Genomic DNA, 14028 nt, shown 5'->3' on the forward strand with positions numbered 1-14028 from the left:
CTTGCATCACAGGATAGAAACCAATGCTCAGAATTCAGAGCAGAGAAATGTCACAATTGTGCCAGAAAACACCTGTTGAGGTTTGCTGGGTAAAGCTACCTCAAAACAAAACCGTCAAAAAATGAACAAATCAATTAATGATTTAAAAACAAAACCAAACCTGAAGTCATCAAACTGTTGCAGTAAAACATAGAAGAAATGTTTTTCAAAAGTCAAATCAGCACCTTGTTTTAAATCGCTAAGCTCCTCGAGGGGAAGCTCAAATCAAAGCCTCATCACTATAGAAAACGTAAAGTTTATCCTTTAGAAAACAGGCCAAGGTTTCACCCCTCCTCCCCTCCAATCCATCAGCTCAGCAGTAAGGATGGGTCTTGAAGGCTTTGAATTAATTTGGTTGCAGTGGTTTAGCACTGATAAGCACTTGCTTATCAATTTGACCACAACTCCTTAGACTCATGCGTCCATCCTGGTAATTTTGCTGGACAGACTCAGATGACTTAGCTTCCAAAAATCAGGTGGTTTTGGGCCAATATGGTCAAAAGTAGAATCACAGTCCGGTGAGACTCAATACAGTGATCTGCCACTGCACAACATAAGTACAGAATTCTATTTATCATGGTAAACAAAATATAATTAACCCAAGAAGTCTGTGAAGACAAGGCACCTGAGGACAGGCACTTGAAGGGATAAAAACCTAAATCTTTTCTATAAATAGGCTGAATACCAGCTGGAAAGCAGAGAGGCTTTTCATACACATTTTAAAAGAAAAAAAACACCTTCTTTTATGGGGTTTGACCAGGCCACAGTTGATGCACATCAACCAGAAGAGTTATGAAGTTCAGTCCATAAACGCCCTCTGGAGAGCACCCTGCCCCGGAGCACATGAAGCTGGCCATCCCCAGCGGGTCCATGCTCTGGCATCCCAGCCGGCAGCAGTCCCACCGGCAGCGCTACCCAGCTGTCAGCTGTAAATGTGCCTCCTCTCACCTGCTGTGTAATAGAGCCAAATACTGCAGAGAAGTCACAGTGCTTGCTCCAGAAAATCCATTCAGAGTCTAACTGGAGGCACAAACACAAGTGCAAATGACAAGTAATCGGGCAGAGCTGGCTGGAGCCAGAACAAGAGATGTGGTAATCCTGCCACGTGAAATTCATGTACGTGCTCATCTTGAATGATCCAAGAGGAGTATTTCTAGCAGAGGTGGAGGAATGGCCGCTGTTAGTGATGTATCTTCTGAGCATCACAGAAGCAAGTCCCAGAGAAGTCTCGGTAAGGTGAAAGTTGGTGAGCGTCTCGCAGGCCCCTTCACATCTACATTGGCACCTGAGGTACAGGAGCAGGAACGACACTTCCCTCATTTTTCACTGGTAAAGCAGAGTTTATCGGTTTTCCTTTTCAGAATCAGCACACTCTGGAGTTTCTGTCAAAACTAAAGAATGAATTTCTTCTTCCTTATTTACCTTGTCACAAGCATTCACTGCATCGTCCTTTGCATAGCTCTGAAAGAGAAGAACAACATTTTTAACAGCGCTCCTTCATGGTGAGCGTTGTTTTTCCCAGCCCAGGCAGACAGACCTCGCATATGTTTCACAACATATAGCTTACATTACGGTGAAAAAGCCTGAAATAAGGGCTCATAGCAAATTTTTCATCAACCAAAGCTTGGAGTAGCTACAGCTAGTTTTGTTCTTTGTCAATAAGAAGCTAAATATCCTGATTTACTTCATAGGTAACTGACTGTAATAAACGTGAAAGTGCTAAAAAGATAAGTTTCTGGAACTTAAATATGAACAGCTTAATTCAGAATCATAAATGTGAGCAGCTAGCAGAGAAAGACCTGAATGTTCAGCAAAAGTAGTTTAATGGAGTTGAAAAAAAACAACCAAGAAAACCAACCAACCAACCCCAAACCACACCCGAAAAAAACTCCACCAAAAACCCCCCACCCAAAAAATGCAACACCCAAACCAACCCCAAACACATTTAAGGGACTAGCAGTCTGTTGAATAACAGAATAATGCAAATCTACTAATGTGTCTAGAAAAGTATATGCAAATTCAGGGAAAAAAGAACACCTTTTAGCTGTGGGTAACTGTTTCTGAACAACTCTACTGTTGGTTCTACGACAGACACGGATACTAGGAAAAAGAAAACTGGAAGCCTCCAGATTGTTGCCCAATGGATTAGCTGGCTGAAGAGCTTCCTACTAACCTGGGAATCCTCATTCTGCTCTCCAAACATGCGCTTAAGAATTTCTCTAGGGTCTGGAATTGGTGGAAGAATCAGTATCTTCAGCCTTCAGAAAATTAAAAAGAAAAGATTTAGACAAAATATATATTAACTTAAAAGGCACCATTTCAAAGTCATATTCAGGTGCAGTCGAGAAAACCTGTGATGTCAGCTGAGGCATTGCTTGGCTGCCCTTCATTCTGTGTAACTGTCCCAGCCTTAGTTTCACTCCACACGCCAAAAGGAACTGGGAATATTCACACAGACAGAATCTAAGTAACTGTCACGGTGGACAAAGACAGCAGCAAATGTACTTTTTCAAAAAAATCTGGTAAAGTATACTTTGTCTATAAGCTTCATTTTGAATTTAGACTTCACTGCTTAAAGAGGCCGGACGCAGTAACTGTGCAAGAAGAATCTAACTGTAAACAGATATAAGCAATGTCACCCAAGGGAACCGGAGCATGCACGTGGTCTGTACACCTAATTCGAATGACGGAGGCACATTTCTGTCATGCAATATGTGTTATGGATGAAACAGATGCTACCAAAACATGCCACATCACGGACAGTTACCCTCGAGAGAGAGATGAACTGTAATGCAAATCAAAGACCGACCAAAACTAGTGGATTGTCAATAAAGGGAGAGTGTTATTTACCTTTTTAGATAAAATAGTAGAATTATTGTAGATACTGCTACTATTAATGGAATGGTAATTATTAAAACAAAACAGAACACAGAGTCCATCTTCTCACCTGGAAAACAAAAATTGTAGAAACTATTGTAGAGCTATTTACAGAGGCTTTTTAGGACTAATAACAACAAATCCATTAATTCTCTAATTTGTTCACAGACTGAATGTTTTCAAACATACCAGCACTTCAGTAGCCAAGGACTCATTTTTTAAAGCATGATATTGTAATTTGGCAAGAAAACGCAAACCGGTAGGACTGAGGGCTGGAAACCTGGAAATGGGTCATGGCACAGCCACGTGGATGGGAACGCCACCAGCGCAGGCAGCAGGACAGCAGCAAAACGGATGGCACTGCTGAAGGACTACAACTCCCTTGCCCTCTCTTCAACTAAAATTAAGTAGATACATAGGAAGTGATCTTCAACTACCATTTATTTAGCAGACAAAAGGTATTAGACGCCTTAGAAATGAAGAACAAAGTGCAACAAATTGCAGGAACAATTGTTCTCACCAATACTCATCTCTTCACTCCAGTCGCTGCTGAGCTCGCTGCTGTAACACTCGAGCTCTGGTTTCGCTCTCACTTTGAAGGTGTACTTGCTGTTAGGATCAGTGCTAGGAATTGACACAGCATTATCTTTAACCTAAGGGAAAAAGAAAAGGCCATCTGCTTCCTTCAGTCACCAACACAGTCGCAGTCATTTCCAGGCCTATTTTCATTGCGCAGTTCGTGTGTTCTGAGTGTTTGGATGGAAGAACTTTTTGTGAATACTGAACTTCATCAAAAAGGACAGAGTGGCATTTAACGAGCACAGACTGTCTAAACAGGGATTCCAAAGCTCAGATTTAATCTTATTCACTGCCACATCTATCATGCAGCATTTGGCATCAATGACTAAGCTAAGAGCTAAGACTCGGTGTCTGGAACAGTGCCTTTTTTTTTTCTTCTTGTGAAAAACCTCTGTGATTTAACTGCCGTCCTCCCTCTGTCAAGGAAACAATCTAACTTTGACCATAGCAGTCTTCTGCGATCCTCTACAGAGAGGCACACACAGTAGACGGGATCCGATTTCACCTATTTTTGATACAAAATGCCAGTTTCCTGAGGAAGGTTGGTATTATTTGAGTTTGCTATATTTGGGATAGGACAAACAATTAAATATGCTTCACAGAAGACCGGCACCGTGTACATGTATCATGTCGTTTACCACTCTGACCAAACGGCACAGTCAGTTTGGCTATGAGGCACCAGCACGAGTACAGCCAGACACTGGAGTCACTGTTAATACATCAAAACGAGCCTATCGAAGACTGCACACCTTTTTCTTCTCATGCTCAGTCTTTATGTAGAACGTTCTGTGTTCCTGTGTGCACCAGCAATTAATTTTGCTTTACAGTAAGCAGGTCATGTCGTTCAAGAAAAAGGCAGTCGTCTGACTGAGCGCCGGCCAGCAACAGAAAACCCAGCACCAACAGACCAAAGTCCCGCAGCGTATTTCCTGATAGGTGTTGTTCAGGTTAGTGTATACTTCTTTATCGGACTGTTCTTACATATTACTGCTTCGTCATAGCAAATGATGGCAAAGATTCAAGACTCACATGAACTGTGTTGTCTAGATGTTACTACCAGAAATCTACTGAACCGGAGGAAAATTTTATGTCTGCACAATGTTTCCAGCTGGTACACCGGACCATTCACATGCAGCATACATAGTTTTTCATTTTTAAACAGCAAATATTTGAACTACTGTGGCTATCAACACAAGTTATAAAAGATAGGAAAAAAAAATCAGTTAACCGTAATTTTGTGAGTGGTGTCCAAATCACCATTGTGATATTCAACTTCATAAAACAAACAATCTTCTGGAAAGGTGTCTGATTCACTCCATTCTACATGTATTCCGCCATTAATCTTTGACAGTGTAACTCGTTTTGGTGTAGCAGGTTTTACTGAAATGCAAAATGGAAGAATTAGTTAAAAAGTATATTCTACTGCTTACAAAATTGTTCAAATCCTGTATTGCATAATACTACACTTATGCCAGTTTACAAACAGAAAGAGGAAAAAGTTAGTACCAGAAAGTCAAGAAAGAATAAAAACAATTAACAAAGAAGAGTAAAAAGGAGTGGAAAACGAGCCCACCACCCCCCAAACATGCCCCCTCCAAAAAAACCAAGCCCTGCCTATATAATTCCCACACCAAAGATCGGTAGAAGAGAGCATCTAATCATCTTCTCTCACCCACAGCTTACGAGGTGCAGGCTTCTCTCAAACACAACAATAAACTAACAAACTTTTTCAAATTGGTTTTTATAACGTGGCGTTAAACTTACCAAGGGTGGTAGGATTTTTACTTGCACACATAGGCCTAATTTCTTCAGAATCGTCTCTAATCAAAAATCTTATAGTTGGGTAAGTATTGCTGACTTTTGGGAAGCTGAGACTGAAACTGCATCTAGAAATTCCTTGGTGCATAGAATAGTTGCTGCACTTCTTCTCATTTTTCAAGCCATCAAACCTATCGGAATTAAAATATTTTTTAAACTTTAGAAGAGTAGGACAGCAAAGCACAAACTAGTTTTTAAAACTGTGTTATAAATTCTAAAGACTGACCTTGCACTAAAGCTGAACTGTAGTATACATAGTAATGACGCTAAGCAAAGTCAAGCTTCTGATATATCTCAGGCTTTAGGAAGGGTATTACTTCTGTAAAGAGTGTCAAGCAGCAGGAAGTGAGGCAGCTTTGCTTTATATTGAAGCACCAGAGGCAACAGCTGCTTTCGGCTTTGGTTCACATTTTTCACATGGGAAAAAATTTCAAGGAAAAAAAGTAGAAAGCAAACTAATATGGATCACTTCCTGTCAGCAGAGTTTCATCTCTGTGACAGAATGAGCGGATCAATCTCCTTTAGCCGTATCTCAGGTATTGCAGCTCTTCCTGGAGGTGGTTGAGTTTCACCTATTGCACGTGCTTTCCAAAGCGTCAGCACCCGCTTCCAAGAACAGAGAAGCTACGACGACCTTCTTCCTTGCTCCTCTTCGTTCACCAAATCCCAATGAAAATACGCCCGTAGCCTTTTCTCTCAAGAAAACAGGGTTTTTATTTGTTTATTTTAAAGTGATATAGATCACATTCAGAGCTGTCCTATTTTCAGGACAGCTCTTTTTTATCTGCCCTTCTCACGTCTTCACCCTGGGGCTGATGCAAACCAGAGGCACCCGGAGCTGACAGCACTGCGCTGCTGCATCAACCTGCTCTCGCACGCCTCCGTTTCTGCAAGTGTTACCGGGCACTGACTGGATTCCCTTGTTCTAAGCCAGTGTCAAATTCATGTTCACTTTGGATAAAAAGATGAAGTTTTATTGGAAAGTATTGGTGAAGAAGAATATAAAATGGAGCAGTAAGTTTTCAGGTCATTGTTCATTAATTTCTGGGAGAAAAACCCCCCACCAAACAAAACCCCTCCCCTAAACACCAAACAAACAAAAATCCCAAGCACACCTCACCTGCATTATGGAATATTTCAGTGCAAAAATCAAGTGTTGCCTTAGTTTGCAGCTTTGAAATTAAAAAAAAAAAAGGTCTTTTTCTTTCTAAGCAGCAAGAACCAAAACACTTTGCTCCTACTGCAGCTACATCTTTCATTAAAATTAAGGGGTAAGTTGAAAATACATAGCTCTAACCTAAAGCATTATTCCAGGAAGTATCCATATACCCAGGAATCCAGATCTTCAGTGCCTCACTGGTACTGTTTTTCTAATAAAGAACAAATCTCTTTAAGCAGCAGTTTAGAGAGAGAACAGTCCTCCCTGCATTTAACTGAGCAGCAAGTTTTCTGCTGTTTGCTGTTCAAATGCAGTAAATCGAACAGCCAGCCTGTGAGACTGCCGCTGGAGAGGAAGCGGAAAGGGTTTATACAGTTAGTTCAGCTAAGACAGAAAGAAAAACTATTCCTACAGGAGCTAATGCAGCCTGGCAATTCACGAGCCCCATCAGCATGTGGAAGCGTACACAGATTTTTGCTCACGCCACAACTCTGTTCCTTTGGAACAAGAGTCTGTTTATGGCGACCAGCTGGCAAGCCGGGATGATGATAGGATGTTCTCCCTAACCTTCAAGGTGAATTGGCCATTTATGACATTGAAGATACAAACAGAACTACTGCTAAGTGTTATTAATGCTTTCACACCGTTCTACAGTGATTTAAGAGCTGACGCATACATCAGTGAGTGATTCCAATTTAAACGGCACACGTCTGCTGGGCTGCATGGAAAGCAATTAATATAGTGGTCACAGTCACATCGACTTCCCAAAAAGACGCAGCAACTGTAACCTCTCGACTCTTCAGCAACGAAGCTTTCTGTTGCACGTGACCCAAAACTAACTTGTGTGCAATGCCCGAGGACTTTTCAAAGCCATGGGAAGCAGACAAATAAAATGTGTAACTTATAACTAAAGATTAGCAGTAAAGCATGTTAGAGTTGGGAATAAGAAGTTCATACAAACCAGTAGAACAATGTGTAATTAGTATCGCTGCTTGCGTTCGCCCCAGGATGCCACGTACAATCCATGTACTCCAAATTGTGCCAAATACAGCTCAAGTTAACAGCAGCAGTCCCTGGAATACCTGCAAGGCAAGTTGGAAAGGTCTCCTAAGACTGATTCTGCCAGCAACGCCTTCTGCCCGGTTTCCAGAAGTGAAACATCCCTTTTTACATAACTGAAACTGTCTGGAAGGCAAAGGCGGGTTATCTCTCAGCCCGCACTGTCCCTCTCGGCACAGGAAATGATGAATTCCAGTTGTTTATCACTTGCAATAGCTGAAATCTCAGCAGAGTAACTTCTGAACGCAAGCTAATCATAACAGTGAATCTCAGTTTCTGCCACGTCTGAATTACTACCTAGAGCTACCCAATGCTAAGCACGTGTTGAGTCAGGAGAATATTTCGTTCTATTGAAGTGCAGACATTTTAAAAAGGATTTCAAGTAACTGGCTATTCTAGGGATATCATTTAGCTTCATTATAATTATTACGGCATCAATGTCAAAAATAGTTTAATTTAATTACAGTTATCTTTGCCAGATACGACAATAGTTTCTCAGTTTTCTGATACGGAAGCAAGTGTAGATCTTAAATATGGACAAGAGCAACACTGGGTAAGTTGAATTTTTAATTGAGACCCATATACCTCTAGACATTCAGTATATCGAAAACCCAAGTTACAGAACATCGATACAAATGCCTACATAGCAACTGTGAAGAGAGACATCGATGTATCTCCCACACAAACATTTACGGAATAAAGTCTTTCAGGTTTAATCGTGCATTTTTGTGTGGTACAAGTTCTTTATACTGGATTACATATTACAAGGAAAAAATGTCTAATACGCTGTAACAAGTAGCAACATCTCCACGAACTAAAAATAAAATGCTTGTTAATTTTATCAACAGTTCAAACTTTTACTGATAGCAAATCACAAACTACCGTCTATTTCTGAGCTTGCATTCTCCCTGAAGTGGCAACTGTCTAAGAGCACAGGAAAACGAAGCTGGTTTTCATATTCCAAGAAGTATTTAAAAATATTTTGTCTGCAAACAGACTTTCAGAAGTTCCAACCTGTTTAGTACATGCTGTCCTAATGATCTGCTTCCTTGATTTTTGGCAGACATGCAGACAAGTCCAATAAGGTCTCAGACTCTCCCGTCCACATGCGTTTTTCATCCACGTTGAGCTGATCTCCTGGGCTAGACAGACTTTTACTACTCAAAGCAAGAGGCTCTATTTCCCTGCTGTGCCTCCTAACTTCCACCATCCAGCAGAATACATTATTCCTTGAAGTCTGCTCCCTAACTATTTTCCTATGGACCCCTTATTTCTGGATGTCAAGAAACAAAAAAATATTTTTTCTTTATTTATTTTGCTATGCACAGCTTTGTAGACCTCGGTCACCTCTTCCAAGTATTTAATTAAGCCATCTATTCAACAAGCTTTTCAATTTGCTAGATTCATCCCTCTAACATTTACAAATGTAGAGTTATTTTTGGGACTTTTGCTTGCACAGAAACATCATACACAATAAATTGACTTAGATGTTTAGTCATGAAGTCAGCAGGCTTAATACAACTCATCTCTTATCCCACAACCACAGGACGGCAGAGAAAAGAGGAATGCCAGGAATCTCCCTGTTGTCTTGGAAGAGCATACGACTGCCCACAGAGTTTTAATTCTCAGAAGACTCCAGCTGTGTTTAAATGTAGCATAATTGTTCTGTTTAAGCTCTATCAGTTGAGCTAGCCCTTGTGCCTGCTGTCTCTCTGTTTCTGCACGTTATATTTCCCTGACAATTTGTTAAAACGGCAGAGGAAACAAGACTCTGTCTCCTCAGGCCACGGGAGGCAGCTCTGTCTCAGGTGCGGCTGCTGCACGTGTTACCTTTTGGCAGAAGCGCGGTCTCCACCCACCGGCTGGGCTCGCTGCTGTTATCGTGCTTGCATTCACTTCTCACTCTGAAACGCATTTCCTCATTCAGGAGCGTATCTGTCACACGGAAGCGACTCTTACTCCATGCCTGGGTTTAGATGGGGGAGCAAGAAAACCAGAACATTTGGCATGTTCTATCAGACACATGGGAATTAATTACTAACGCAGGAGTACAGCACAGCCCCTCAGGAAGACTGCAACTCAAAGACGAATGAAACGAGTGTCTGACAACGCGGGAAGCCTCAGCATCATGTAGCTTTTCATTTTCTTCATCAGGTGCATTCAGACCGCACCAAAGGAAAAGTACTTCTACTCCAGTGACCTGTAGCCATGAGCAAAGGCCACACAGAGATCAAGGAACAAGTATAACGTGGAGGAACGTGATCCTAGAGTAAGTCTTCATGGATAACGCAAAATAAACATGTTGTACTGCAGCTATATTGACAGAAGCTTACAGACTTAGCCCTCTGTGTGTGTGCATGAGTGCATGACTAACAGAAGAAAGAACATTTGAAGACATAACCAAAAAGCAATGAGAAGAGTTTGCATGGATTTAAATGAAAAAAATGTCGAAACATACCTACTAATGGCTATTACACACAGTGACACCACATTGGGCCCAAGTGAGACCACGTGATTCCACTTTCAGAAGAATACGTGTTTGTGCGGAAAAAAAAGGCTCATCCTTTTGTCATACACTTCCTTGAGCAGCTGAGTTAGCAAGTTTGATTGGCTCATCTAAAGGTCCAGTTAAGACTTCTGAGAAGGGTGAGTCAAAAATCAAGTACCAATCAAGCAGTGTCAAGCCATTACTCAGCTCAGCTGTTTGCGAAACCACAGCTTTCCTCCCAGCTCAGGACATCCCGGGCTGTCAGAAAGAGCATGGCAGTCGCCGTGAAGGGGCCGTTGTAACCACCAGGCCATAAAACCACAACAGCGCTCAACGAGAGAGGACTGCTTCAAGAGGCACTGTACTGGTTTTCACCACGTGCGGAGTAGCAGCACTGCCAGCCCCACCGTTGGGAGTATGTTCAAGGCTTCACATTCTCACAGGTTAGAGTTACGGATGGATAGCATATTACCTCGCTGGCAATAAATGGTGAAAATATTTGTCCTACAGCCCCTTTAGTACCACGGCAATGCTGCTCTCAGTCCTGACCAAACAGTTCTTAATCCGCACTGAGGATCGCATCCAGGCTGCAAACCATCTAACGCAGACAAAAACCACGAAAGCCCCAAACAAATAACGTTCATGATTTCTGTTCCAGGCAACAGATGTGTTCCATGTTGTCTTCGTAACACAAATGCTCATGAATAATTGTAACCACAGGATCCGGGGAAATGTGGGAATATGTTAATACTCGGCATCACCTCCAAAAGATGCTATGCTGACAAACCCCAGCTACGCCAAGGCTGATGTGGACGCCTCGTTCGTAAATGGAATTCAAAGTGAAGGAGATCAGTCTTTGCAAATTCCTGTTTAGTCTCAAGGACTTTGACTGCCCTGTATATCACTCACCTTCTCTAGAAAGCTGCACAAAGAAAGACTGAAACAAGTATTTTCACGTAATTATTACGGTATTTCTGTGTTTCTGTATCTCGGTACAGTTTTGTTATCAGAGAGTGACAGACAGATCTTTCTGATCTGAAGATCCCGCATGCTGGTATGACTAATTTTTGCTTTTTTGATCCCACGACAAGAGTTAAAGGCTATATTAAAACTGTATTTATACAGGAATATATGCTTACGCACACACAGTTTTATGCCAGTAAGACATTTACTGGAGCATAGCGGAGTTTAAAAAGGAAACGCACTTACTCTTTGGTTCTGAGGGACCTCATCAATCACAATGTCACTGGAATACTCCAGGTTGCAGCTACCGCTGACGTTCTCTGGTGGGTTCCACGTCCAGTTCAGGGTGCAGATTTGGATAAACGAGTAGTTCAGGTTGGATGGAGGTGGAAGAACTTTTGCTGCTGAAAGGAAGAAGTAATCAGCCTAACAATTCTGTTGGTTCACATTTTACTGTTAGCAATACTTTTAACTCTCCAACAGAAAAGAACACAAATTACTTCTCAACTTTGTCAGCTCGTATTTGCTATCAGATAAACCACTGCACACTAAATGGCTTCTGCTACTCCTGTTAGCTCAGTCCAGCAATTGTTCAAATAATTATAAGTAACGCACACACAAATAATTAAAAAGTAATTTTTAAGAAATTGCAGTAGCTGTAATGAAATTTAGGCTCGTGAAGGGAAGACAAGCCTCATTTTTCAGGTCTTTTCTGGTATGAGTTAGCATCATGTACGCTGAATCTTTAGTGAAAATAGTACATACATTTTATGGAGCAATTAATACTTTATTTCCCCCCCAAATTATCCATCAATGTAGTTTTAGAGAGAAAACTTTAAAAAAACAAGCAATTACATCTTGCAAGTGCCAGCTGTACGTTAGAAACGCAATTTAGCCCAATCCAAGCAAAACCGAGAATGTTAAAAAGCAAAAAAGAAACCACAACACTTTTTCAATTACTCACGTATCAAACTTCAAATGCTACGCTCTGGCACAGTGAGCAAAATCAGTGTGGGACAGAGAGTCATTTGCTGCTGGTGCACTCCAGCGGTACTTTTTTTTTGATCTCCCCAAAAGCAAAACAGAAGCAGAGGAAGAGCTGTGACTCAGAAATCGCTGCTAGGATAAATCCATTTACACACTGACCCTTCCTCACTCTTGTGCGCTGAGTCACAGCCTACTCAACACCCAGTCACGCAGTCTTGAAGGTTGTATCAGAAAACAAAGAAGGGAAATATACCAGGAAAACATAAAGTGTCATTTTCCAGTTCTAGAAAAAAATTATCAACTGGTATTTTCCTTAAAAAATGAAAGTGAATTTTGTTTTTTTAAAGGGCTACTTCTATGTGTACTTTTAGAAGACAGTTAATAAGGGGCTGAACAAGGTGCTTCTCAAGGCAGGTATCAGCGCTGCGGCACCACCACTATGTGTCTGTGGAAAGAACGTACCCTTGAATGCAGCAGTTTCACAAACACTTCCAACTGCTACCAGCAGCGCTGCCAGCCTTACTCATCCCAGGAAACCAGGCCCAGCCCACCCTAACATTCTGGGGAGCACATAGCGAAAGGGCAGAATAATTCCACTGTGGAATTATGCCCATCCACGTCATGATGCAGCCCCGTTTCCTTCTGCTAGCACAAGGAAGAGGGCAGATGGAAAGGCAAACCAGCTTATTTCAGCAAGAATTCTGCTCAAAACACCCCTGACACCATTAGCTTACATTTTCTGATAGCCAAAGCTTGAAGGAAAGTCATCGAACTCTTGGAGCTTTCTCAGACCTTGGCACAGTTAAAGAACAGGCAATGGTAGAGATCAGTCATTTGCACCATGTGCGTGTCAGCGCGGATAACATATGCTCGCTCAGAAAATGAGAATAATTGCTAGGATTTATGGTTTTAGTTGGAATACGCTTAGCTTTTTAGAACACTTAAAACTTTGGGGATTTTTGTTTGTTTGTTCATTCAGTTTTACAGCTGACCTCAGAAGCAGAGAAGATAAATTTTTATTCTTGCAAAAATACGGTCTCCCCTGCGAAAACTGAGCCTAGCCAGAACATCTTTACCTATTACCGTTCCACTAACAAAAGCTTATGATGGGTTTTAGGAACAGCAGCAGGACCTTAAATTTCAAAATACTGAGTCCTTCAGCTCATGGAAAAAATAAATTCAACCAGACCACAGAGCGCCAACCATTCTGTTTTTTCCTGATAAAACTTTTTATTATCGACAAAAGCCACAAACCATTTAAAAAAATTAGTGTCATCTCTGACTGCTGTTCTGAAGTTCTACACATTTCCTTTTAATAGGTTTAATTAGAAGTAACTGTGCTTAAGCTTGCAGATTTCTAACTACACAAAGTTAGAAGGGGCAATATTCAAGGCTTATAAATAAATAAATTGTAAGAATGTAGATTAAATCTAGTAGATTTTAGTTATACAATTCTGAAGCTTTAATTTTACATTTACATCAAGGCTTGCTTTTATTCAGAGGCTTGGCCAGTCTCATGCTTTTGTTGTATAAAATATACATGTAGTCTGATACTTCTGCTGTTAAAATCTCATTGCTAGAGCGATTTAGCAGAACAACTGAAAGACCACAAAACACACGCAAGACATTACTTCACTCTTAAAAAACAAAACCGTGGTGACACTCCTAAGAAAATAAGGTGCAGCAAAAACTAGCAGAGATGAGCAGAGGCATCTCTGCATAGAAAACGTTTTATTTCCAAACACCGTGATGCGGAAACATCAACAAATACTTTGCATCAAGTGTTGTAAAACAGTTGTAAAGTATCACAGAAGACTCTGTATTCTGTCCTCATGAAATTTCTTACGGTTGATTTCATAGTTACAAAAAGAGCCGCAGCCAGCTGAAAAAATAACAGATCTCTCATGTTTGCAGCTGTATTTTTGCATAACATGAGCAAAGACAGAACTAAACGCTTCGAGCCCCGGTTCTTACGAACAAACGCACACACATCTTTCCCGCAACTAAATGTTCGTGCCAACTAAAAGCAACGGCAAAGATAACGGGCCAAGCACAGGCT

At 41.2% G+C, this 14028-nt stretch overlaps 1 protein-coding gene across 1 annotated transcript; it reads right to left on the reverse strand.

Annotated features, from left to right (window-relative positions):
• Window positions 1-1380: 1380 nt before the first annotated feature.
• Window positions 1381-11375, reverse strand: IL13RA1 (interleukin 13 receptor, alpha 1). The gene is made up of 9 exons (XM_010132195.1): window positions 11229-11375; window positions 9362-9497; window positions 7434-7554; window positions 5260-5444; window positions 4724-4875; window positions 3437-3569; window positions 2890-2986; window positions 2213-2297; window positions 1381-1500 (listed from the first exon to the last, which is right to left on the reverse strand). The coding sequence occupies exons 2-9, from the start codon at window positions 9444-9446 to the stop codon at window positions 1381-1383; spliced, it is 978 nt and encodes a 325-aa protein (XP_010130497.1). The 5' UTR covers window positions 9447-9497; window positions 11229-11375.
• Between the last annotated feature and the right edge of the window lie 2653 nt (window positions 11376-14028).

The sequence above is a fragment of the Buceros rhinoceros genome, unplaced genomic scaffold (assembly GCF_000710305.1).
Source record: "Buceros rhinoceros silvestris isolate BGI_N320 unplaced genomic scaffold, ASM71030v1 scaffold32842, whole genome shotgun sequence".
Taxonomy (NCBI): domain Eukaryota; kingdom Metazoa; phylum Chordata; class Aves; order Bucerotiformes; family Bucerotidae; genus Buceros; species Buceros rhinoceros.